This window comes from Malus sylvestris, chromosome 14, assembly GCF_916048215.2.
Source record: "Malus sylvestris chromosome 14, drMalSylv7.2, whole genome shotgun sequence".
NCBI lineage: Eukaryota > Viridiplantae > Streptophyta > Magnoliopsida > Rosales > Rosaceae > Malus > Malus sylvestris.
Window position 1 is genome coordinate 19,326,016 of NC_062273.1, and position 25,464 is coordinate 19,351,479.

General features: G+C 37.2%; 2 protein-coding genes across 2 annotated transcripts; both read right to left on the reverse strand.

Moving 5' to 3' along the window:
* Nucleotides 1-13,144: 13,144 nt before the first annotated feature.
* LOC126599321 (beta-amylase 1, chloroplastic-like) lies at nucleotides 13,145-16,997 on the reverse strand. Its single transcript, XM_050265674.1, has 4 exons — nucleotides 15,769-16,997; nucleotides 14,611-14,821; nucleotides 14,400-14,516; nucleotides 13,145-14,246 (listed from the first exon to the last, which is right to left on the reverse strand). Exons 1-4 carry the CDS (start codon nucleotides 16,311-16,313, stop codon nucleotides 13,440-13,442), a joined length of 1,680 nt encoding a protein of 559 aa, XP_050121631.1. The 5' UTR covers nucleotides 16,314-16,997; the 3' UTR covers nucleotides 13,145-13,439.
* A 148-nt stretch (nucleotides 16,998-17,145) lies between these two features.
* On the reverse strand, nucleotides 17,146-22,210 carry LOC126599320 (importin subunit beta-1-like). The gene is made up of 3 exons (XM_050265673.1): nucleotides 22,049-22,210; nucleotides 18,167-20,592; nucleotides 17,146-18,049 (listed from the first exon to the last, which is right to left on the reverse strand). The coding sequence occupies exons 2-3, from the start codon at nucleotides 20,584-20,586 to the stop codon at nucleotides 17,851-17,853; spliced, it is 2,619 nt and encodes an 872-aa protein (XP_050121630.1). The 5' UTR covers nucleotides 20,587-20,592; nucleotides 22,049-22,210; the 3' UTR covers nucleotides 17,146-17,850.
* Between the last annotated feature and the right edge of the window lie 3,254 nt (nucleotides 22,211-25,464).

Consider the following 25,464-nt stretch of genomic DNA (forward strand, 5'->3'; position numbering starts at 1 on the left):
GCCTTCTTGTATATTCACCATTCAAAGTGAAACAATATCAACATCAGTGTGGATGTAGCCCAAACATTGGGGTGAACCACGATACATCATGTGTTCTTTACTTTTTTACAGATTCACGGTCGGATTTATGTTGTTCCAAGACCCCTTCGGTTTTGTGCATCAACACTTATGAATTCACCCACTTTGGGATTTGACTAAAAACTTGCATATATTGCAATATCTTAGTTCCTATATATGCCGAATCAAAGATTAATTTCCTTGGCAGTGTGAGTTTTGTCTCGCCTCTTTATAATTATAATCCCAAGATATACATATATTTTGATTACATGTCATTGTAGCTAGATTTAGATCTTAATCAAGCTATGTATATACATTACTTGAAAGCAGATACTGAATTGCTAACATTTTATTCCAGTAATACAGACATTCATCACGGTATTCACAGCTTCATAGCCAAATATATAAAACTCTCTCACTCAATGTCACTCAAGAAACACGTCCATCATCACTCTCTCTCTCTCTCTCTCTCTCTCTCTCTCTCTCTCTCTCTCTCTCTCTCTCTCTCTCTCTATATATATATATATATATATATATATATATATATATATAGCGTTTTCACAAGAGATTATGCGGCTTCAAAAAGGATGTGATCATCTAGTTATTCAAGGATTCCCACCCCTACCACCAGCATTCCCTCCCTTAATTATGTGGATCGTGACCTTTATTTGGCCCTGGCTCCTTGTAATCTGAAATTGCATCAAGTGAAATGAGCCGTTTTCTCCCACCTTTTGTCATCTGCTGATTAACCACCTTATAAACATGATTAAGAACAAGCTCAAACTAAATCACCAAATCATGCAGTTTGTTTGCATGGACGTTGACAAAATATACCATATATATTTTAAGGGAGACTTTGGATGCGGTCCCTAACTATGAATATTCTTTGACTAAAACCTTGTTGATTTTCAATTTTTTATCTAAGTCCCTGAAATTAATGTGATAATTTATTTCTATGTACGTTACTATATTTTTTAAATTAAAAATTTATATTTATATTTTGTTTATATTAATGAGATTTTAAATAAAAAAACTTAATTTGTGGGATTAAAAATATTAAAATATAAATATACTATTGTGTGTGTGTGTGTGTGTGTGTGTGTGTGTATAAACATGGGTACGTTCATCAAAATGAACCAAAAAATTATTGTATCAAAACATGAGTACATTCTTCAAAATCACAAAAAAAAAATATATATATTAGGCTTAATAATATTAGTAAATTTCTTCGATTAAACTTAACATGGATACATTCTCAAATCAAAGAAAAAAGAATGTACCCATATAAGTTTAAAAATGGATTAGAAAAAAATTGAATAGATTTTATATATAAAAAAGTGGTACATTTTACTTATAACAAATTGGTATATTTAAGAATGAGTACATTTTAAGATTAAAAATTTGAAAAAATTACATGAATTGGTACATATAATTAGCATGGGTACATTTAGAAAAAATAAAAATGGGTACAAATACAAATAAAACTTTAAAAAATATGTGCATAAAAAGAAATTAATATATGGGTACAAATTAAAACTAAAAAGAAAATTGGTACAAATTAAAAATGGGTTCAAACTAAAAATAAAAATAAAAATATATGATAAAAATTTTAACTATAAATATAAATATACTAATTGTAACATTTTTAACATTAAATGAATATATTTAGAAATAAAAAAATATTTTATTATTGAAATAATTAATAATGTTATTAATACCAAGGACCTTGATCAAAAATTGAAAAGGAATAAGGTTTTAATCAATGGAGTGGCAAAAGTAAGGATGAGAACCTAATTTCTCCATATTTATTTTAATTACCTCATGACCACTTGAAGAAGTGAGCTCCAGTTCATCCTTGAAGCTGTCAGCTCTTCCTACAAATTAATGAAGAGAAAAGGGTTTCAAGTATTTTCTAGACTCAGCTTCAGAAAACTTGGAGCCAATGGAATTTGCAACCTTAAAAATATTACCTGAAACCGAAAAGTTAAAGAGCAAGAGGAGGAGGATGAAAATCTTGACTTGAGGAAGCATCTAAGGGTTTATATTTTCTTTCCTTAGCTTATTGCTGTTGTAGCTAGTTCAGTGTTTGGAGGAGAAGTGCAGAACTCTTGGTTTTTATAATTGTGAGTGCGAGTAAATGGAGCCAACAGAGATGTAAAGTCATAATGACCCTTACACAAAGCTTCTCTAGTAGCAATTTTTCAGTGTATCATGTCGTCCATCTTTATTATAACATGTAATGAAGTAAACTACATGATTTATGTTTTTAGTACCCATTAAATTTTACTTTTGTGATGATTTTCAAAATTACTTACCAAACACAAAAGATATGATTCTGGAAATATACAATACACCTTATCCCCCACCTCAAAGTCAACTCCACTCAAATTCCTTAACATCAAAAGCTTTGCTTCTCCTTTTATGTGTCGCACAATGCATTAGGTGGAATGTGTGGGAGTGGGACAATACAACATAACTTGTGGGTTTTGTTCACCTTTTGGAACTCACTTGCGCTTTTGATCTATCTAACTATTCTATAAGCTTTTAGCTTTAATTTGTTGGTCGCTTTCAGATGTTAGGTCTCATTCCATACATATATCTAGTTTACCTTGTGGCAGTTAGTTTATTTCACGAGCACTATTTGATATATATAGATATATATATTCACGAGCACTATTTGATATATATAGATATATATATATATATATATATATATATATTAATTTGTGTCTTTTGACTTAAAACCACAGGTATTCATGTCATATATCAATTACAAAGATGCAACGATTAACATTAGTTGTATGCACCTTAAAACACCACTATTGTTGATCATAGAGCATAAATTGGAGTTCCGTCATAAAGTATTTAGCTACAACAAAAATTATAAGTACAATGTTGAAATTAGGGTTTATCCTTGCTTGCTTCTTCGGACTCTTTTTCCTGCCCTCTTTTTGCAGTGTAGGACTGACACCAATTGTACTTTGCTCAACTTTAAGTATTCAGATCTTACGAGCATGAGTCCTCAATGGGTGGCACAAAAAATTCCCATAACAATTTTAATAATGGGATTCATAATCTAATGAGCTAAGCTGGCTCCTGTTGCTATTAAATAAATCACTTCCAATTAATTTAATGAGGGTTTTATTTTGATTATGCTGGCCCTTGCAGGGTTTTTTTTTTTAAATGGTTAAAATGATGAAGATTCCAATTTAATCCCATGTTGGTTTGTACAACTTGAAGTTTTGTCGGCTAACATCATAATAATGGCCTAGTTCCTAAACGCAAAAAGCTTACCTGGAAATTTAACAATTCAATGTGCTCATCCCAGGAAACTGATCAGAAACAGAGAATTCCTTTTCTGCCTTCTGTGTTTTAATTTTAATGTTTTTGTATGCATAAACCACACGATTGCGTGACGTGGTCATTAATCGCCATGTAAGTTGCTCTCTTATTCTAGAGGTGACTTGGTAAACCCAAGTTTCTATTATTGTCAATATTCTTCTACTCTGGAGTTATTTCTCTGTCAAATAATGGGTTTGGCATGGGATTCTTTGAAAAACTCGTTGGAAATGTCATACATTTTCTTCATATCATGCTTTTGGAGAGGGATCTGTGATGCATTTCAATGGTGGTTATCAATTCATTGTATCCCACAAACACGTTCTGAAGAGTTGACTTGTCATTTTTGACAGCTCCATCGATCCAAGAAAGAATTTAGTCACATTACTTGGCTCTCAGTGCCATCCTAGCACACAATTTCTGCTATTGCTTAATTATTTATTAGAAATTATAGCTATATCATGAGTCGGCTGATAATCAGACAGCATTCCCACCTGTTTAATTATTTATATTTTCATTCAACTACTTTCCTTCTAATCAAACTAAGGATGTATCAATTGAGATTTTGAAAGATTTTAATTCTTTTTATAAATTTAAGAGTATTTATTCAAAAGTTTAAGTGATTTTCTAAAAGTCTAGGTGAATTCAATCAAAATTTTGAAAGAGTTTATAGCATTAAATTCAGGTGTATTTAATTAGAAATTGATTTTAAAAAATCTTATAAAGTTGGGGAATTTAAGAGATTTCATAGTGTATTTTAAGCATTAATAAATCTCATCTCTTCCCCTAAGAATTTGAGGGAATTCACTCAAAATTTTATATAAAATCTCCAAAAATCAATTAACCTTCTTCCAAATCTATGAATTTATAAATCTATTAAAATCTATCAATATCCCAATCAAATACGCCCCTTTGAATCTTGATTTTCATCATGTATTGGATTACAGATGTTAATGCGAGACTCACAAACCTTTTAATTTCGGATGTGTTAGTAAGGGCTGGTTTGGTATTGCTGTGCTTTGAAAAAAAGCTGCTGTGAGAATAAGCGGCTGTGCTGTGAGAATAAGCGGCTGTGAAATAAAGCCAGTAGAGTGTTTGGTAAACTTTTTTGTGAAAGTGCTTTTGGAAAAAAAAGCAGGATGATAGTGTGTCTTTTCATTAAAGGAGCACTGTAGCTCCGTGTGCTTTGAAAAAAATGGCTTTTTTTCAAAGCAGCAAATAGCAGCTTCAGCTTTTCCTTTGATTTTCAGCTTATTCTCACAGCAGCTTCCAAAATAAGCCCTTTTTTTTCAGTTTACCAAACACAAAAATGACCCTCAGCTTTTTTTCACAGTGGCTTTTTTTAAAATCACCTCAATCCCAAACGGGGCCTAAACCGGCCCATAAAAAGTCAAAAACCATAATAACTTCAATACCTATTCTAAGTATAAGTATAGGGCCGGCCCTCAGGGTAGCAGAAAGAGATGGCCGCCTAGGACCCCCAAGTGGGAGGGGCCCCGAAATTCTTTTTGTCTTATGTGGTATGCTATAAATAATAACAAGTCAAGAACTTTAACAAAATGGAATGTTTACCATGTTCGTAAATAGAGACTAGTCTACTTCCTGTATGAGAGTTCGGTCCCACCTAACTCAACTCTCTCGTCCGTTTTTTAGTCCGTCCATTCTATTCCTTTCATCATTTTTAACAAAACAAAAATTACACATTAAAAAAAGAAATTGAGAAAGTAAGCTATTTTATTGGAGCTTTTTTATTTTAATTTTTTTTTTTAATTCTATTGAAGCCTAGGGCCTAGGGTTTCGTACTTCTTTGAGTCTTCCCTTACAACCCCATCTCCCTATCACTATTTCACTATATTTGCAAATTAATTATATCCCATAGAATTTAGAAGATTGTAATTTGCGGTAATCTAATTATCCCATAAATTCAGTGATCCTTAGTTATGTTAACCGTTGAAAAAGGTAGGAAGAAAACTTGATTGTTGATGTTTGGATGCAGTTATAAGTTTCGGTGTTGATTATGTATTTTGTTTGGTGTGTTCTTTTTTTGTTACAACCAACTTGTGCTCATCAAATTGTTTAATTTAACTCAAGACTCCTTGTGTGCTCTGTTTAGAGGTTTCTTCTCTTTATTGTGTTTGTTTAAAAACTGAAAAAAAAAAAAAATATATATATATATATATGAATGTGTGTGACACATCGAAGGACTTGGAAACTTTGGGGCCCCCTCTTAGAAGCTCGCCTAGGGCCCCAAGATCTCAGGGCCTGTATAAGTAAACATACCACTCATATTGATGAATGGATGAAAATGGGTGATACCATCGAATTGCTAAAACTGCATCAAGTAATTGGAATTTGGCAATATATTTTCACGTAGGTTGACACCTTAAAATTTGATTATTGGTGTTATTATTGCAGAAAGTCATTTCATTAATGGAAGACATGATTTGTAGTATGCAATAGGACTCGTCAAGAAGATATGAAAACAATATACAGATATATACACACACACACACATACACACATATAGGTCAATACAATGATCACGAGAATTTGTTCAAAAAAAAATGATCACGAAGTAATATTAATTAATAATAATAATACACCTTGTTGCATTTCTTCAAAAATATTTCACCTTCTTTATTTATGGCATAAAGAGATGAACATAATCTATATAGTAAAAGCAGATTAATTACTAAGGATAAATAATGATGTGATCTTCCCCTTTTTATAGTCTTAGAAGCATCAGGCATGCATAGCTGCAGTATTTTATTGATTAATTGGAATGTTCTGGGATCATGTTTTGGGAAGGAGTTTCTTGACTAATTACCACCACCTGACTTCCCTTTGTCATGCCTGGGATTTGGCATTGGCTTCTCATAGTCCAACATTGCATCGACTGCCACCAGCTCTCTCATCTCCATCTCACCATTTATCTTCAAGATAAACATAGTACAAATTAGTTATAAAATTAACCAAAAAATTTGAAAAATAATCTGTATCCATAAAAACATTTTTTTTCATGGGGGACGTATTCTCCCCTACACACCGTTCTCTATTTTAGTTGTCTGTCGGTTGAATAAATAAATAAAAAATCAAGGGACAAATTAATTCAAGAGTGGATTTCATTTCCCGTCTTCACATGCATGCATGAAAATTAGTTACCTTGCTAGACGAAGGGTTTGCAGGACTTATACCATGCCTGAAGCCTTTGACTCGGCTGCCTGCATGAATTAAGTAATTAAATAAATAAATATACACACACACATGTAATACAATCATCGTAAACCTAATTAACTGACTCTCTGATAACACTTTATATATTATATTAACATGCTCGGACCTGAAGAAATGTCGAAAAGGAGTAAGAGAATGACAACAAAGGTTTTGATATAACGATCCATGCTGAATGTGATATATGAGGGGGAAGAGGATTGTCCTCGCTAGCTTTTATATTGTTGGTAAAGGAGATGCATATATCAATCCATGACTACTTTTCATGGTGCAACTGCAACTTACTCGGTAGTGGTGATCAATTGTTTTTCCCAACCATTACAAAGTCAACCATACCAACTTCTGTTCTGTAATTATGCCCTCGACTTTTAACCAAGATACCAAATCCGAGATGGACTTACCCAAAAAAGTAAACAAAAGTGATTCTTGCATGCATGGCTAGTACAATATATTGCGTCACTCAATAAATCTATATTTTTGGTATTTATTTAAACCTTTGTTTCTTTTTACTTTTTCTTTTCACCAACCTCCATGCAATAGGGAGGTTCCACTTGGGTTGCAAAAACTTCTGTTATTACCATGCCAATTATAATATTTGGAAAAGGACTACAACATTATAAATGTAAATAACCCTTTCATTACTAGAAATTATCAATTGTTTGACAAAAAGAACGATTTTTCATCGGGACAAAACTAATCAACGTTTCAGTTATTTTAGAGACTTTTGGCCGACAAAAAACAGTTTGATGGGCAAAGTAATCTCCGTCGGGTAAATTTTTGCTCCAAGAAAAAAAAATGGCACGTAATATGACACCATTTGCCCAACAAACCCTTCATGTTCCGTCGCGCAAAGGTAAGGATTTCGGGTTTACATCCTTTGGGCAAGATGAAAAATTTCATCGGCAAAAAGTCAGGGACATTTTGGCATATTCAATTCCTTTGGTGATTATCGCAGTCTACAAAACTAGTTTCAACAATCCAATTGTCAATATAGTTGGTATATACTCCGAGAAGCCATATGCCGAAAATCACTCCAAATGAAAGTTTCATGAATTAGGTAACGAGACGAAATCCTTCAACAATTAGAAATGTATCATCATGATTTAACGATTATTTTAGCTCCGATGTTGATGAACAAACCTGATCATCAATTTAAAATACTTACACTAGTGGTTACCACAAAACCTTACATTCTACTCAGTAGGGGTGGGCACGGTTTTGTTCGGTGCGGTTTTGAGTGAAACCTCAACCGAAATCAAAACTTTTTGTGGTGCAGTTCGATACGGTTTTGAAGCCAAAACCGAAATGAAACCAAAACATTTGGTTCAATTCATTACAGTTTCAAACAGTTGCAGTTCGGTTTTTGTGAAAAAAATGTATAATTTAAAATTTACACCTATTTACGCATAAGACGGTCTCACTTTCCACACAATACATTAATCAACCAACCCACATGAGAATTCTTTTCTTTACTGCTCTCCCCACTCTCTCATGTACATTTGATCACAGTAAGAAAACGGTATGGGAGAATGGTATATAATCAGCTAGCTTAGCCTAGCTAGCTAATTGCACAAATGATAGACTTTGTGAGCAGGAAAAATCAACCCCAAATGGAGTGTTGTGGCTTATTATTTGAAAGATTGAAGATGCCAAGCTTGATGAGGGTTATAAATTGGGAAAAATAATCAACATGTACATATATATAATGTATCTTCATTAAACGAATCAGCTTTCTAGTTTCTGCAGAAAGCTGATGTATTCATTTAATTAAGCATTTTGCATGTTAGGGTTTGGAAACTATTGTGTATTTTTCCCATAAATGTCATTGTGGTTGATCACCAGTGGTTGTTGCTCTATCTCCAGTTCAGGTCAAAGTGACCCAACACCAAAGTTACTCAGTGGCACCAAGCTGGCCCATGCCGAGTCGGCGGCTGACCCCACTACAACTTTTTCATCAAGTCGGGTGCCCTAATATACAAGGCATGTTAATAGCCAAAGACGACACGAGGCTATGCCAACCTCCTGTTGATGCCCTTGAGGCCATTGCCGATTCGGCCACCGTGAGCCCAGAGGGAGACAAAGAACTCCCAGTCGAGAAAAAGATCGCGATGCAAGGGATCTGTAGAGATTTGTCCTCAAACAAGATCACATGCATAACGCAAAACAAGATTGTGGTTGACTACAACCCATTCCATCGGCAAGCAAGCCTGAAAGTCCACAGCTTGTTCACTCCCGGCATAGGTGCCATCATCCGCACTATGTGCCCCATGCTCGCCCCTTCATGACAAAAGTTATCCCTTAATGTGCAGGAGGAGATGATGAGATAGATCTCAGTAAGTATGAAAAAAATTTAATTTATTATTTTTATTACTTTTACTTGTTTAATGTATTTTTTAAACTAATACACTTATTTTTTGTGTATTTTATGTTAACTTCTCCATCAACATGGAGCGCCCGAGTATGTCCGAGTATATAAACTGAGTATGGACTGGATGGTATAAGGAGTGGAAGTATGAGCTGCCCATGTACTCCCAAACTTTTTCATCTTCTGCTAAAGCTTTAGTGATCCACCTTCCCCGGCCACGGGTCTGCTGTCCCCAAAATAAATGTCTCCTTGGTGTCTCTTCAGTAATTTTGTGACACCTGTCCAACACTTAACAGAAAATTAACACTGTTAAGTCCCCTTAACAAACCTCCCCCTCTATTATTTCTTCGTTTGCAACCACGGGTTAGAGCAAAACCACTTTTTCAGTTTTCATTCTTGCCGTCTCATTCAGAAATTGATATATATTGGAAACTCAAATTCTACAATTTCGGATTCAAACTGAATGTTTTCCAATCTTTCTAGTTGACCCAATCCATCCTGAGTTGCTTGACTTATTGCATCTTAATTTTATGTCAAGTCTGATAACAAATTTTTTTATTCCCTTCCAATTTGCGAAAATGTGTGTTGCTTGAGAGAGATTAACAATAACTGAAAAATTGATTGATGGAGAGATAAAATGAGTTTGAAATTGAAATATTGAAAGATACAATGACTTGTTTTGACAAATTCGTTAAGATTAGCATAGTGGATGTTCCTGGTGGCGTGTGCTCGCAGCTGGTGGCCTAGCCATTTGAATCGAAATCGTCGTTTTGAATTGTGGGCTTTCGCTGGCGGCGATGAGGTGTGGAGGAATAGGTGGGGTCACATAGGTATATAAACACAACACTGTTTTGTTGATGATATGAAGAACAAGGCGGCCGGAAGATATGGAGGATGAGTCCATCGAAATGGTTCTGGTACTAGTGGGTGCCTTCATAAGAAAGGACTTAAACGTTTGAACCCAAAAAAAAAAAAAAAGATTTAACAGTGGTAATTATTTGTTAAGTGTTGGACAGGTGTCGTAATATTAAATAAAAGACATTAAGGAGACATATATTTTGGGGACAGCAGACCTATGCCCACCTTCCCCACCCCCTCCCCCGCGAGTTTGTGGAGAGGAAGGTCGAATAGGAGTGGTTGTGCGATCATTTTCAAAGCCCCGAGTTTCAAGTAATTAAGTTTCTTTTAAAATTTAATACCAATCTTATTTTTTTTTAATTTTAATTTTTTTTAATTTAATTAATTTTTTTAATTCACAAAGGAAATCGGCACGAAATAAGGCTAACTGAGAAGCAAAGTCGTACTTTCATCACTCTGGTTCTCGACCCCTCATTTTCAGGGTCGAGGAACGGCGTGAGAATGGCTCCCTTTTCCGGAAGTCGAGGCTTGGGGAATACACATTTCAATTATGGAAACCAGGTGGTTAACAACATTTAAGTAAGTATTTTGTTCAAAAATATAATTTCAAAATTCAGTACACTTAAAATTTTTAAAATTATGATCGATAAAATTAATTTTTTTTTTCTGCTGGCTTCTATGTCATAGAAGAAGGACGAGTACCTCGCCAACCTCTCCCAGCAACAACTGGATACATGATTCAATGAAGGAGCTGATACTTAATCCAAAGATATCTCTACAATTGCTCATGAACGGGGTTGGGTGACAGAAACGCAAAGAGATACGCGGCTTAGGAGCGGGTCGAGTTTGAGACCTCGGGGATCTTCTACATCTAGCTCTTAGACTTCAAACGAGACGTATTCCAAACTCCAGTAGCTGGAGTTGGAGTTAGTGGCCTTCGGCTAGCAAGAAGAAGAAACTTGGAAGGAAGAGCGCCATCAAGAAGTTGCACACCTGTGAGAGGAAGCGCAACACTAGGGAAAGGGGGAGTTGGAAGTGTTACATTGCTGGGATAGTCCAAGCAATAGCAGCCTCTAAAATTAGCTTCCTCAATCCTCTAAGCGACCTTCAGCCGCCATCTCACCAACCACCTAGTAGTAGTTAGTTTAGGATACTTTACATATATTTGTACGAATATTTCAGTTGTAATATAATTAAATATATTTTTTTTTTCATATTGTGATTGTTTTCAAAAATTTATTTTAATATAATTAAAACTTAATAATCTATTTAAATTTAGATTTTTTTTTAAATTAAAAAGTTTGCCCGGATGAATAATTTTGTTGAGCATGTATTTTGTGTTTTTTTTTTCTTTAAATTAATTGCCTGACAAATTTTTTCGGGCAAAATATTTTTTTTGTAGTGTTTGAAGTTGTTATTGGCACGATCAAAAAGTCATTATGCACTCCGCCTTAGTGTTCAAATCTCCTTTGAGCACTTCTCGCACCCTCTCTCTCTCTCTGTCAAGTAATGGCTTTTTTTTTTCCAGCCCTTAAGTAATGTTTGAATTCTCCTCGAATGGTTAAAATTCTCAAATTATATTTTACAGTAAGCTAGTCTCTAACATGTCCAAAATTTAACAATTTTCATGATCATCAACGGAAGTTTCCAACATCTGAACTCATTACCAAAGCATTTGAAGGGCAAGATTAAGTGCACCTTAATTTGGGATTAGCACTTAAAACAGATAAAACACCATGGTTACAGTAAATGTACATTGAATCAATATAGCTTTGAGTAAACGTGCATTCAATCAATCATTCTATAGGTGGACCCCCTTGCACTGTGCAGTATGCACAATCACAAAAACAGCTGAAACAGTTTGCCTTGATTTGCACCATGAGAGGCTCGGAAGCACTCTTGAAATACCATATGCTTCTGTATAGGTGCATTCCCCCTCCCCCCCAATTCGGAGAGAAAATGAATCAGGAATGACCTAAAAAGCCATGGAGAGATCCGCTTCGTTTTGCTTGCCATAATAAAGATATTTGAATCATTGAATGTCTATCTCTCATTTTAAATTTGACCGCACAACTCTCGTCTCTCCCTTTCGAGTAACTTTTTGGTGTACTAAGAAGACGATCACATGACTTTTATTATCATTCTACTCACACTATAAAACGTAGATTTTTGTTGTATGAAATATGTATTTCATCTTTATTATATTATGTAAAATAGCACACCAACGTGATTTCTATTCGCAATAACTATTAAAATCCCTCCCCTCTTTCCCTCAGACACTTGCACGAATCACCACTCTGTTCTCTGTCGGCAGCACAATATTTGAATCAAATTCTCCATGTTTGATGATGTATGTGAAACAGAAGAGCCAACGTTTATCACAGCTGACTTTGTTGAGTTAATCCAATTTGGATGAAGTCACGTCTCCACAAAAGTGGGTAACCACACCACTGTGCTATATATATATGTATATCAATATATTCAATATGCATGCTTCTGCTGTCTGCTGTCTGTGATAATAAAGGGCGACAAAGAGATTCACGAGTCCTCCTGCTTTTTCCATCAGAATTCGGATGGCCAACACTTGTCCTAAACATATCTCCTGATACAGGGCAGTGGGTCTGGAGAATATAAACAGTCCCTATATATAATATATGATGCACATTTGAGGACTGTTAAGTCAATTGCGCACGTGCACGTGCACGCGGTACTTTTGATGAAGTGATTGTTCCTGTTTTATGAGTAATTTATGTATAAAAACAATTAGATCTATGATGGATTCTAGCATTTTTTTTTCTTGATTATTACTATATCAACTGTTGTGACACGTTATATCACAAAATAAGGCACCTATAATTACAGAATACGGCCTCATTGTAAACATGTCAAATTATTTGAAAATGACAGGCATAAAAATGTGAATAACATGTTCTTAAAAATTGTGAATAAAAATGTTATAAACTCCTTTGGAGCTTATGGGGGAAACATAAACACTTTGCACACCGTTACAACTCCTAGGACATCTAAAATCTTAAAGATATGAGAAAAGTATATAGAGAAAATGAAGGATTATGAAAGGTGGTGGGAGAGAGGAGACAAAAAAATTTATATTCGATTTCAGTTTTCGCTTTTCTTTCCTCATATATTTCTTCAACATCTCTCCCACCATCCTTTGTTCATTCATCCGATCAACGGCCATTGATTCAAGCATTTTGGCCCCAACCATAAAAAATTAAAAAAAAATGCACCTTCAACTCGTAAATTTCACGATGGGAATTAAAAAAATAACAAATATATCACTGAATATGAGCATTAAATAGAAACTAGATTTTTGTTTTTTGAATTACAATAGAGCTAACGATAAGCCAACCATTCTCAAAATATGAGGAAGGCAATCATGTATTACAAATTTACAACACAATGCAACAACTCTCTGCAGAAGAACTACGCTTAACAGAATCATCGACAGGAAAACTGACGCATTACTACACAACTTACAACAATCGATCTGAGGTAATCATGTTATGTATGTATGCACTTCAAATGCGGAACGAGGGGTGTCAGAATATAACACTTGTTATGAATGTCCCTAGCAATATGCAGAAGCCATTCCAAATTTCGTAACATCTGAAAGGGAAGTGGGAGACCGACGTGTATCAGGCATTGCGTCAACTTCTAGCTTGGCTCGAAAGGCATTGGCATCAGACATTTGTCTCACAAAACGAGTAAAATGAACCCAATTATGAAATTCGAACATGTTCTTGTCCATCCTCACAAAGTTGAACGAAAACGAGGGCTTTTCTAGACCATATGAGTAATACTTTGACATCCTTACCACCTGTTGCAAAGATTCATTGTCCAAACTGGCAGCAGAAGTTTCACCTTCCAGTGGTATATCACACAACCTAGCAGCTGAAAGCAACTGTCTGAGAAGGCCTTCCGGGCTGCTGACAGGGTTCATCTTCCTCTCTTCCTGATCTTGCAAGTCAAAACCTGAGCAGCACAAAGTAAAGCCGTACTTTGCCAACATGCGAGCAATTGGCAAGTATCCATCTCTTGTTGAAGTATTGTAATAGCCAGCTGTTAACTCTGACGGATGAGACTTAGTGCGGTAATGCCAGTGCATCCCAGCTAACTTTACTGACGTACTAGCCTCTGTACCCCGGAAAATGGTCTCAGCTTCCCTGCACATCCTTTCACCATGCAGAACCAGCATTCCTGAGTACCATTCAAGAAAAAAAGTACCATAAGATGTATTCCAGGATCCATCATCACTTCTGAAGAACTCTGTCAGTTCAGGATCCTGCATTAAATTGGCAGCACCAAAAGGGCCTCCATTTCCCCATTCAGGCATCCCAATTTCTCTTGCACATGCATTGAGAGACGCAAGCATATACTGGCAAGGGAATTAAAGACAAAAACAAAATCAATACAGGGGCAAATAATATGATTATCAGGAAAAATGAGTAGCAAAGACTGTTACTAGTTCATCCTCATTCAGGCACAGGCAGAAATTCATGTATTAGCTCGTAAACAAATTCCCTCCTACCTTGTCATAGCACTGAAACTCTCCAAGCTCACGAGATCGCCAAGCCCATGTTAGCTTCTGTGTAGGGCAAGAAGGGTATCTTAATTCACCAGCAGGCCCCATCCCAACTTGAATTCCCTGCAAGAAGTAAGCACTTAATTTAACTGTTGAGGATTATACCAATATGACTACAGCCTTGATGTGCTCAACTATTCACTCCACATTATCTTACTGTTATGACAACACCAAGAAAAGGTCTGAAAGTGTCTCTGAAGTTCCTCATAAAATCCGCATATGCTTGAAGTGGTGAACGTCCCCGCAGAACAGGAAGCATATCACACCCGAGAGAAAGGTACTCGACATTTCTTCTTCCAAATCTGTCAGAATATACTAAATCTGGATCCTTATCGATCTCCTCAAGTACCCACAGAGGAAGAGGAATCCTTCAATGAACAAAAGGACAAGATTCAGCATCAGTGGGTTTTAAACTAGCTAACAGAATATTCTTGAAAAATACAGCTAAACAGTACTAATGGGGAAAGGACGACAGGCAATCTGAAATCTTAATGGAACAACTCAATCTCTAAAACATCAGGCAATCTGAAATCGTTAATGGAACAGCTAAATCTCTAAAACATTACTCAGTTCATAAGTTGTAAATGATATTCCTTGGGTACAGTACAAGGACGAAAGTAGAACATGTAAGAAGCAAATAAAGTTCAGCGAAACAGTTCAACAAAATGCCGGAAAAAGGTAAATCAGCCCAACTGGTCTTACCTGCTACCTTTAAGCCTCGAGCTATATCTCAAAGTGACATGAGCTTAAATGCATCGGTGCCCAATAAGTAAATATGTGATCCCAATTACAAGGACACTTGAGGCATCTCAGAAGATCCGAAAATGAACATCACCAGGGGAAGTGTTTACGATAATATAACCCTTATGTAAGTTCTTGAAACTTTCTACCTTAGATAATATATTATGCAGAAGACACAATCTATGAAGATCAAACGAAAATCGCTGAAGTTTTCCTAGAACCAATGAATCCTTATAGAGTGGCAAACCATTCATTTCATATTTCAATTTCAGAATTTGCAGTATATTCCAATCCTCAAAAACACATTTGGTCAAAAGAAACAATACAGTACAAAATTAAACTGTTTAATTACTGGAATTAATAAAATGGAAAATTCTAGCTTTCGATTGCAGGTCCTTATTTAAGATTCTAAACAGCATGCAACTTAATCCCATTAAAAAGTAATACAAATCCAATCCAAATAAAGAAAACACAGTACATAAAATAAAACCAATTCAACAAAGACCAATTAGTAATATAATTAAAGAATAAATTAAATTAATTGAAACCTGAAAAAAACAAATACAAAACTGACCAATGAGTGTCCTCCGGCCCAGCGCCGCACTGATGAAACGCCAAGACGGCCCGAACCTTCAATGCGCAGCGTCGAGCCAGAGAGACGATCTCCAAGTAGCCTTCCCAATTGTAAAGCATGGGTCGATCCCTCTCCACCAGACCCCACCACACCTCCATGACCACGCCTTCCACTCCGGCCACGGCCAGGGCCTTAAACGACTGGACCATGGCCTTGGGCCTCCGAACCGCGCCCAGTGACCCAACGGAGTGCACAGGCAGTGTGACGAACACCGGAGATCCTCTCCGGCAGCGCTGCGGCGAGAATCCGTGGAAGAGCTCGTACTGGAGGTCGCCGTTGTCCGGCGAGACCGAGCCGCCGGCATCGGAAGACTTGGACGAGTTGAGACGAGCGGAGAGGGCGAGCCGGCGAGTTAGGGGGTGAGGTTTGGCTCGGTGAGCGCGGGAGAAAATGGAAGGGATGCGATTAAAGGTGGAGGGAAACTCGGTGCGGGTGCGGCAGAAGGAGGCGGAGAAGGTCGGAACTGGTGGAGATGAGATCGCCATTGATGAAGGCTCGCAATTGTTGTTGGTTAGGGTTTCGGGAACCGGAAAAAGGTGGTGGCCGGTGGGTGTGGTGGTTTTGTTGGGAGAAATGAATGAGCGAGCGAGAGAGAGTGACGGAAATCGCGTTTGCGGGGTGAACGCGGGCGTATGCACACACACTCCCACAGTCCACCGTCCACACCCACAGGGCGCGACAGGAGCGGGGGAGAGAGAGAGAGAGAGAGAGAGATATACAACCAAATTATCGCATTTTCGGGGAATATGGGCTTTTGTTATTCTTACTTCTATATAATTATAAGTGAATCTATAGATAGTTTGTGCCCCCACACACAACAGTTTGGCTACGACTGGGGAACTTGTATACAACAGATTCACCAGCTTTGCGGCATCCCGATCTTTGAATACAATGTCTCGTGTATAATCTTTCACACGATATTATTATTGAAACAGAACATCACAATAACAATCAATCATTTTCATTTAAGCTGATCTTTAAAAGCTTAGCAAGCAAGTAGGTACAGAATTGTCCCAAATTCACATCCTCACCCCCTTTTCTTTCTTCGAGTCAAGTTTCTCGCTCATTGATAACTGACTAATTTTATCCGATTATGTAAATTTTGGCATGTTATATCAAATCCATAATTTAAAACCCTCTTTTTCTAAACTGCTAATTTAACATAAAATTACTCACTCATCTTGTCCAGCAGTTGAAATTCTATAAACTTTCATCGGGTTATGTACAGGCAGCTGCTCAATGTTCAATCACTATGGACACGATATTACCGAACACAAGATAATAACAAGGCAATAGTAAGGCAGCAGAAGACGAAAATTTGAATAAAATGCATGAGATTTAACATTTGACTTGACAAATATTCCTGTGAGTACAACAATACGATTGCAATTTGACTAAAATGTATGCATGAATTTTGCCCAAAATATTCTGCCGACGTTGCCTATCCTACGTAACAAGCAAGTATAAAGGACAGGACTACAAAACTCTTTCACAATTTGGCATGCGATGTAACAATGCAAATACTTTAGAACACCAAATTCAGCTGAGGAAAGAAAAATATATGGGGAGAGAAAATGCAGACACTTTACAGAACTGCTCAAGGGCCCTGATTTCGGCGACTTCTGAACCAAAAACTTTTACCACCATCAACTTCAGACACATGAAACAGCCATTCTCTCGTCCCACAAAAGACAGCAGCTGCACGGGCATGATGGGGTACCTTTTTTCCTCGGACACCATTGAACCAGTTTCTCTTTTCTATTCATCTCTTTCTGCTAAGATAGCAGAGACACAGAAATCATCACCGCCAACTTCGTCCAATGCAATGCAAGTGAAAAATATTTAAAAAATAAGACGAAAAAACTGACTCCCCGATGCTGACTTGGTATACTGACTGACGTTGACGCAAACATCTCAGCCAAAATATGGTGATGACCTGACTCTCACGATATGCAATCCCAGACCCCAACTCAAGACACCCAAATGCATGTACGAATGAGAATATGCTATGCAGCAGTCGCCTCAAAAGTTAGTTGCCCGACTGATAGCAATCTTGACCCATTCTGCAGATTCCTTAATCGAAGGATCATCTGACATGAGACATTCATTTAGGAACTCTTTGGCTGACATAGATTGCATAATTAGCGGGCCAACAGCACTACCAAGCGTATCAGCGAGATCTCCAAGTAGCCCAATGGCAGTCTTTATCACCAGATCATCCCTGAAAAAGCAAACAAAAAAAAATTAAATAAATACCAGAAACTAATACAAAAAAAAAAAAACAAACAAACAAACAATTGTAAACGAAAGTTATAGTATAGGTTCCAGATGATCTTACATGTCCTTCTCTATGTATAAACTATCCAAGAACTGAAGAACATGCGGTGCATACGGCATCAACAATTGGGTCTTTGGGGAGCCCTTAAATCCTTGCAAGATACCAGAGTACGCCTCCATAATTCCATTTCTCAATGTATTTGTGTACTCTACCATATCATCATCGACACCTGATGTATGGGAAGATAGCTCTGCAGCACTCTGAAGCATGGGCATAGCATACATCAAATACTTCTCGAAATTCTCCCCAATTGCCAAAGCTAGGTCACCAAAGCATGAAAAAATTGGGGGCTTCACAGATCGGTGCAATTGGTTGCTGGACAAATCCTTGAGGAGCTGGGTCATAATCCCATCACAATAAGGCAATACCTTATCCTCCAAAGCCCTGCATATATCCCCCACCACACCAACGGTGATGGCGCAAACCTGATAGTCCTCAAAATTCTGGAGACCCATTTCCAAATATTTATAAAACTCGGTCATGTACTTAGCAAAATCTGAGCCTGTTGAATAGACAAGAGCTCCAATGGCAAGCATTGCCTCCTCATGAGCTGTGGCACTTTTACTAGCAAACACTCTCAAGAACAAACCCATCATCTGGTCAGCATACTGCATGAAGACATATTTTGTCGGTTCAGATGACCCAAGCTTCTGTATGATGACCTGCAAGCAACCACAAAGAAGGCCTTGTAATTCATTCTGCTTCTCCCTCTCATCAGCTGAAAGCTTTTGCCCCTCAAGTGTCTGGTGGAGTTCCATCATTATGACAGGAATTAACTGCATCACCAATGGAGCAGTCTCATCAGTGGAACATCTTACCACTTCATTCAGAGCCTCATAAGCTGCAGTTCGCAAGCGGGATTCTCCAGCATCTTCTCGGTGAGTGACATCTAGAAGGGCTCGGGCGATATCCTGGAAAAAGGGAGTCAGAGGAGAGGAAGAAGGTCCTGCATCCTCAAAACCCTGGGCAAGAAAATAGAGTGCACAACAAGCTTTCTCAGCTACATTTGGAACATCTTTCATGCTCTGAAGGAGAACTGTGATAATCTGTTGGCAATTCGCTTGGGTTATTATGGGCGTCTCCAAAGTTGACCCATGAAGAAATTCAAATATTCTTCCAAGAGTCCAACCGGTAGTGTCCTTCACATGGTTATTTGGATCATTCGTCAAAGCATTTAGCATGAAGGTCAGAGCAACATTAACTAGAGGCATGAGCTTTTCAGGGGATGGGCCTTCCAAAATAGAACCAAATGCATATGTGGCTGCCTCCCTCTGCCTCCAATTTGGCTTTGTAATATTCTCCTCAATAAATGGCATTACAAGTGGAACAATATCATCTCCAACTGTTCGTGCTACCAAGCCCAAGCAAGTTCCACCAGCCATTGCAACATTCCAGGCCACTTCATCCTGATCTTGATCCTCTTCTTGCTTAAGAAGAGTCTCCAATAGTAAAGGAATCAGAGCAGGAAGTGCTTGCTTGATAAAGTAGAAGCATGGAATAGAAGAATCCCCGGTAAAATCACCCCCATATTCTTCTAATATGTCAATCTCCTCGTCACATATTGAACTCCAAAACTCAATGGCTTGAAGTGCAACAGGTTCCTCATCTTCCTTCACAGCCTTAGCAGTGATGCTAAATATATCTTGTATATACGGAGCCAACTTCTCATAATATGTTGAAGATATAGAAACCAAACACTCAAAGGCTGCCTGTCGAATCTTCACTTCAGGGGAAAGTGTAGCCTCACATACAACTCTCACTATATAGTCACGCTCCATATCATTTGAGAAATTTGCCTGAGCAAAACCTAAAGCATCATGCAAAGCTCTTGTGGCTGCAAGCCTGACATCATTGTTAGTCTCAGTAGAGTTCATGCCCTGAACTACAGCAGTAAGCATTTTATTCACTTGATCTTGCTCTACAGCATCTGGGGATACTTCCTCGCATATGTACCCAAGAGTTTCAAGAGTTGCCTGTCTGGTATGAGCTGGAAGTTGATTATTATTCGATAATAGAGCTTCTATCAGTTCAGGCCACTGTTTAAGTGGCAACTCAATCCCGGCAAGCTTTGCAACAACTTGAGATGCAGTTGACCGAGCATCGTGGGCAGGAGAAGAAAGGGTCTTCAACAAACAAGCTTTGATCTGGGCCTTCACGGATGGGTCTAAGGACAACCATCTTTGTCCGAGCTCAAACTTCCTATGTTGTTCTTTGGCATCCAAAGCATTCTTGAGGATCAAGCCCGCTAGCTTACGACTCTCAACAGGCTTCTCATCATTGGCCAATTCTCCAGCAAGAGAGAGCAAGAAACTTGGAAGATTTTGTTCTTGAAACTGTCTGAGGCTATCTTCAGCATGCTTGCGTACATTCCCATCAACTGCTTGTGCATTTATAAGAATTTGGGTAACCTCCATCGCCATTTAAATCTAAAACCAATAATCCAATAAAATTATTAATGATACCAAAACAAATTGTAATCACACTCACACATGCATTAACATATGCACTAAATAGAACTGAACTTCGTTAAGTTCTATAAACACATCTTATAAATCACGATTTAGGGAGGAGGCATATGCGCTAACCAAGTAGCATTATGGAACTCTTTACATAAACCATTTTTGTTATATAAAGGCGAAAAGGCAATTAAGGCCTAATGAAATAAATCTTGAATCAACCAACAAATCATCTTGTCTACGATTCAACTAGCAGTTCAAATCATACAAATACAAATATCAAACACAGAGGTATCAGGACAACTCATAGGAACAGAGGTTAAAGAGGGAGGGTATCAAGACATTGGGAACACAGAAACTCAGTGATAGAAAATAATCCTAATAATCCAAAATAGATCACAAAGTATCCCACGGCTTATTTATCAGAACGATTACTAAGTGACAGATAATATATGGGACGATAATCATCCATACCCAATTAACTCATGCATCCATTAATCGCCTCTACTCACAACGCCACAGTAAAAATTTGAATCCATTCCATATTACCACAAACTAGGGAAAAAAAATCACTCACAACGATTAGAAAGAACAATCCCTTCATTAATCCTCATAAAACCCTAGTTTTGCCAAGAGAAAAAATAAACACAACTAACAACTTATCAAGCATAACATTTCTCCTTGTTACCTATTCTGAAAATGTTTCCAACTTAGCAGAAATGAAACTAGAAATAACAGTACAAAGTGCAAACTGAGTCAGGAGAACTATCAAAACACTAGAATTAGATATCCAAAATTATGGGCGCGTTCACTTTCCCAAACATAATTTAAATTGATCAGTCACAAAACAGTTAGAAAAATACTAATTCCAAGATCAAAATTAACAGAATAAGCAGAAAACAGTTCCAAATCTCGGATTAAAGATATCATATCCGAGCGAGAAAACTGGAATCAGAAAACACAAAAGTGCCAGTAAACATACACAAAAGAGAGGATCGAAATTCGAACACACTAACCCCCTCCACTAATCCTCATATTTCGCTAACCGAAACGAAAGCACAACGAACAATTTATCAAGCATATCATTTCTCCTTGCTAACGTTCCGAAATCGCTTTCCAACTAAGCGAAATCGAAACTAATAATAGCAGCATACAGTGGACACTGAGTACGAATACTACCAAAACCCTACAAACAATCGGAAATTCAAAATTATCGGCTCCTCCACTTTCCCAAACAAAATTTGAATTTCAAATACAAAACAGTTACAAAATTACTGGTCCTAACACAAAAAATTAACATAATACGCAGAAAACTAATCCAAATCTCGGATCAAAGATCTCAGATCCGAGCGAGAAAACTGGAATCGGAAAACGAAGAACTGCCAGTAAATGTTACACAAAATGGAGGATCGAAATTCGAACTTACTCCGAGTTGGTGGGTGGACTCGGTGAGAGAGGGAGCGAGTGATCAATCCCAGTCGAAGACCGAGTTGACGGAAGAAGAAGAAGAGCAGAAGCGGCGACTCTGAAAACCCTAGCAGAGTGTGGGATGCCAATACTGTAAAAGCTAGGATTTGCAAAAAAACACAACGATATCTTAATTTTTATATTTTCTCCAAGGTGTCCACGCGGAGTCTTCGGCGAGTGGGAGCGTGTGGTTAAAAGGTGGAAGGGGGATTGGAGGTGGTTTGGTGAGCACTGGGTTTCGTTTTGGGGAGGATGGGCTTGGGCTGGCGGTGGTTTGATTGGGCGTGGTTCGTACGGTATTGTAGTACGTGTGGGATTGGGTGTCGCTGTATTATTTAGCACCGTTATTATTACAGTTGTTTATTTAATTTTGTATGGGGTTGATCCGCTGGAAGGCGCCGATGAGTGTTTGCTTTTTTATTTATCTATATTTTTGTGCTTCGTTTTATATTTTATGAAAATTTCTACAAATACCATCTGAACTACTAGGTGTGCGCATTTTGCCACTTAAATTAAAAGTTTCCTACAATTACCACTAGACTTCAATTTTGGTGCCAATATACCAGCTTAATTATCCAGATGTAGTTAATGAAGAACAAAAGTTAGAATTTCAGTCAAATAAAAGTGTCGATTTTGGTGACTATAATATACCCAAAGTGTCTAGTAGAGAAATTTATAAGAAAAAATGGTCAATTTCTGCATTAAAAGTGAATGTCATGTTAAGATAGTGGAGCAATCTTGTGCTCTTAGCAAAGACCAAGAAATCATAACGTGAAAGTGATGCGTAAAAAGTACGAGTAAATTAAAGTTAGAGTATAAGCAAAAGGATAAAAGAGTAGAGTGCGCAGTGAATATGATGAACCATAAATAAATGTATGTAAAGGAAACTAAAATATCTAAATATCTACGATGTAAGTATACAATGTAACACATCCAAATATGTTAATACAAATATACTAAGAATAATCCCTACACTGATGGGGAAGATATGCCACATAGCCTCGATGTTAAGAGGGCGCAAAACAAAATGTGTGAGTGGGCAATAATAAAGATTTTTAAAAATCATTTCTCTTTCGAACATACTGACCTCTTGCTATAAACCCACATAATAAACAAAATCAAATTACATATAAGTATGAAAAACCAAACATTAATGTATAAATAGGGCAAGTCACTTAAATCCTCAGTATAAAATCAACAAGAGAGATCCAACAGGTAGAAATCACAATACCATGACACCAATGAAAATCTATTGTTTCAGGAAAGCAGATAAATCACAAATCATTAGTAAAACAATTATGGTATGCTCATTAGAGAATGCAAACACACTAGATCATACAAAAATATCAGTAAAACAAATATGTGAAACTGACGCTAAACGTATACATACGAATCCTAATTGTCTAATGTAAACTAGTATAGGTAGGCACCTATAATGAATTCAATGTGAACGTAACAGTGCATGTGAACATACATGTTAAGCTAATCTTAACCTCGTACAGTACTATAGACATCGTGTAAGTATACATAATGAACAAATAAATTATATGAAAACATGTCATAGATAACTCTCAAATCACAAGTGTCACAAATCATAATATTGCATAAAGTATTAACCAGTAGAAAAACATTCCAAAGTGGGGTTCACAAGGGTATAAATCGCATCATCGTCAGCACATAAATCATTCGCATTATCTAAGTAAAAGCAAAGTATGATATAAAGGAAAGAGATTTTTTCCGGAGCCCTTCATCCTAATCCATCAAATTATAGAATTCGTATCATTGAAATTTGATCCAACGGCTAAAGTTATTATAACTTTTAAAGTAGGCCCCTGTTTGTAACCGTTGAATCAAATTTTAATGGCACGGATTCCCTAATTTGGTGGATTAAGAGGAAAGGATCCAGAGAGGATGCATTTCCTAATATAAACACATCACATAAAATCGATTCCGATAACATATATCAATAATATAGTAAGAAGCAAAGGACTAGGATTCTCTCCCCTCCTCTTTCCATCCCCTTCCATCCCCTCCTCTCACATTCTCTTATTTTGTCTTTCTCTTGCTATAAAAATTAACATAAGATGTTGATGTGGCTAAACCGTGACCGTTCAAATAGGAGGGGAGGGAAGGGGGGAAAGAAGGGAGAGAATCCTACTCCATAAGCAAAAGGCCACTCAAGATACACTGTACATTCATAGTTGCCTTACCTTGCACGCTCTTTATAATCCTCGGGATACCACTCTTCAAATTTTCCAACCCAATTCAAAAAAAGGTTGGGTTGACTAATTGAGTTATCTGGTTCGTACAAGGTTTGGGTCAGATTGACTCAAATCTGGGTTGGGTCTTCACTATGCACGCCGGAATCCTCGTCGGATTTTATTCTTGGCTAGAAAACTTTATAGTGCTGCTACGCTGCCGTTCATCGTCCAACTTCCAATCAAATAGCGGGGTTGCTCCTTATTCCACGAGAACACATTGGTGGTGCTCTCGAGGGTCGATTCCTTGCCATTTAGTCAGAATCCCTTTGCCCGTCCTCAGTCCTTTCGTCGAATTCTGGGTTTTCTCGCCGAAAAAGCCAAAGACTTTTCTAGGTCAAATATGTGGCATTTCTCAATAAATCAACCATGCAATATATGAAAATTCATCTACTCCATGATATTTATCAAATGGTAGTAACCACGAGGCATACTTTTGCTGTTTCCAGTGAGAAACTTGCTAGAAAAGCTTCTTTGCGTTAGAGCTTTTCGAATCGGCATCTCAAGTTAAGTTTCCAGACAATGAAAACTCAAGAAAGATTCGTGGTGACTAGAAGAATAAAGTGATGGTAGTTTGGTTGTCTGAAATCACCTGAATAAAGGCAGTGGCGCCATTGTTGTTGTCCCCGTGGTTGTTGAGGAAGAATGGAAAAGTGAGAGAGAGAGAGAAAGAGAGATAGAGAGAGAGAGAGAGAGAAAGAGAAGTGTGGGAAAGCAGTAATGCTATTCTTACCATGTTTTTATACCACATTTATATATCACCTTATGTGGCATCTAATGTGGACAGTCACATCATTTAAATTAATCAGAATTTAATTTAAATTAAAAACCTTTTAATAAACCAATAATTAAAAAAAAACTAGAATTAAATGGTGATTGTGGCATACGAGGAATCCAGAAGTTCTCATAGTCCAACTTGGAATGTTGCTGGTGATTCAAAGTTAGTTTCAAGACACCAGAGGCATTCCATCTCCTAAATCGGGGTTTCAGGGCTGACCGGGATTGAACGAGTTTGGAAAATTCCATTGCAAGTGTACGGCAAGGTTCATTGAAAAAAAATGATAGATGCGTACCAATAATCCAAATAGGGGAGCACATGAACCTTGTCGTATGAGAT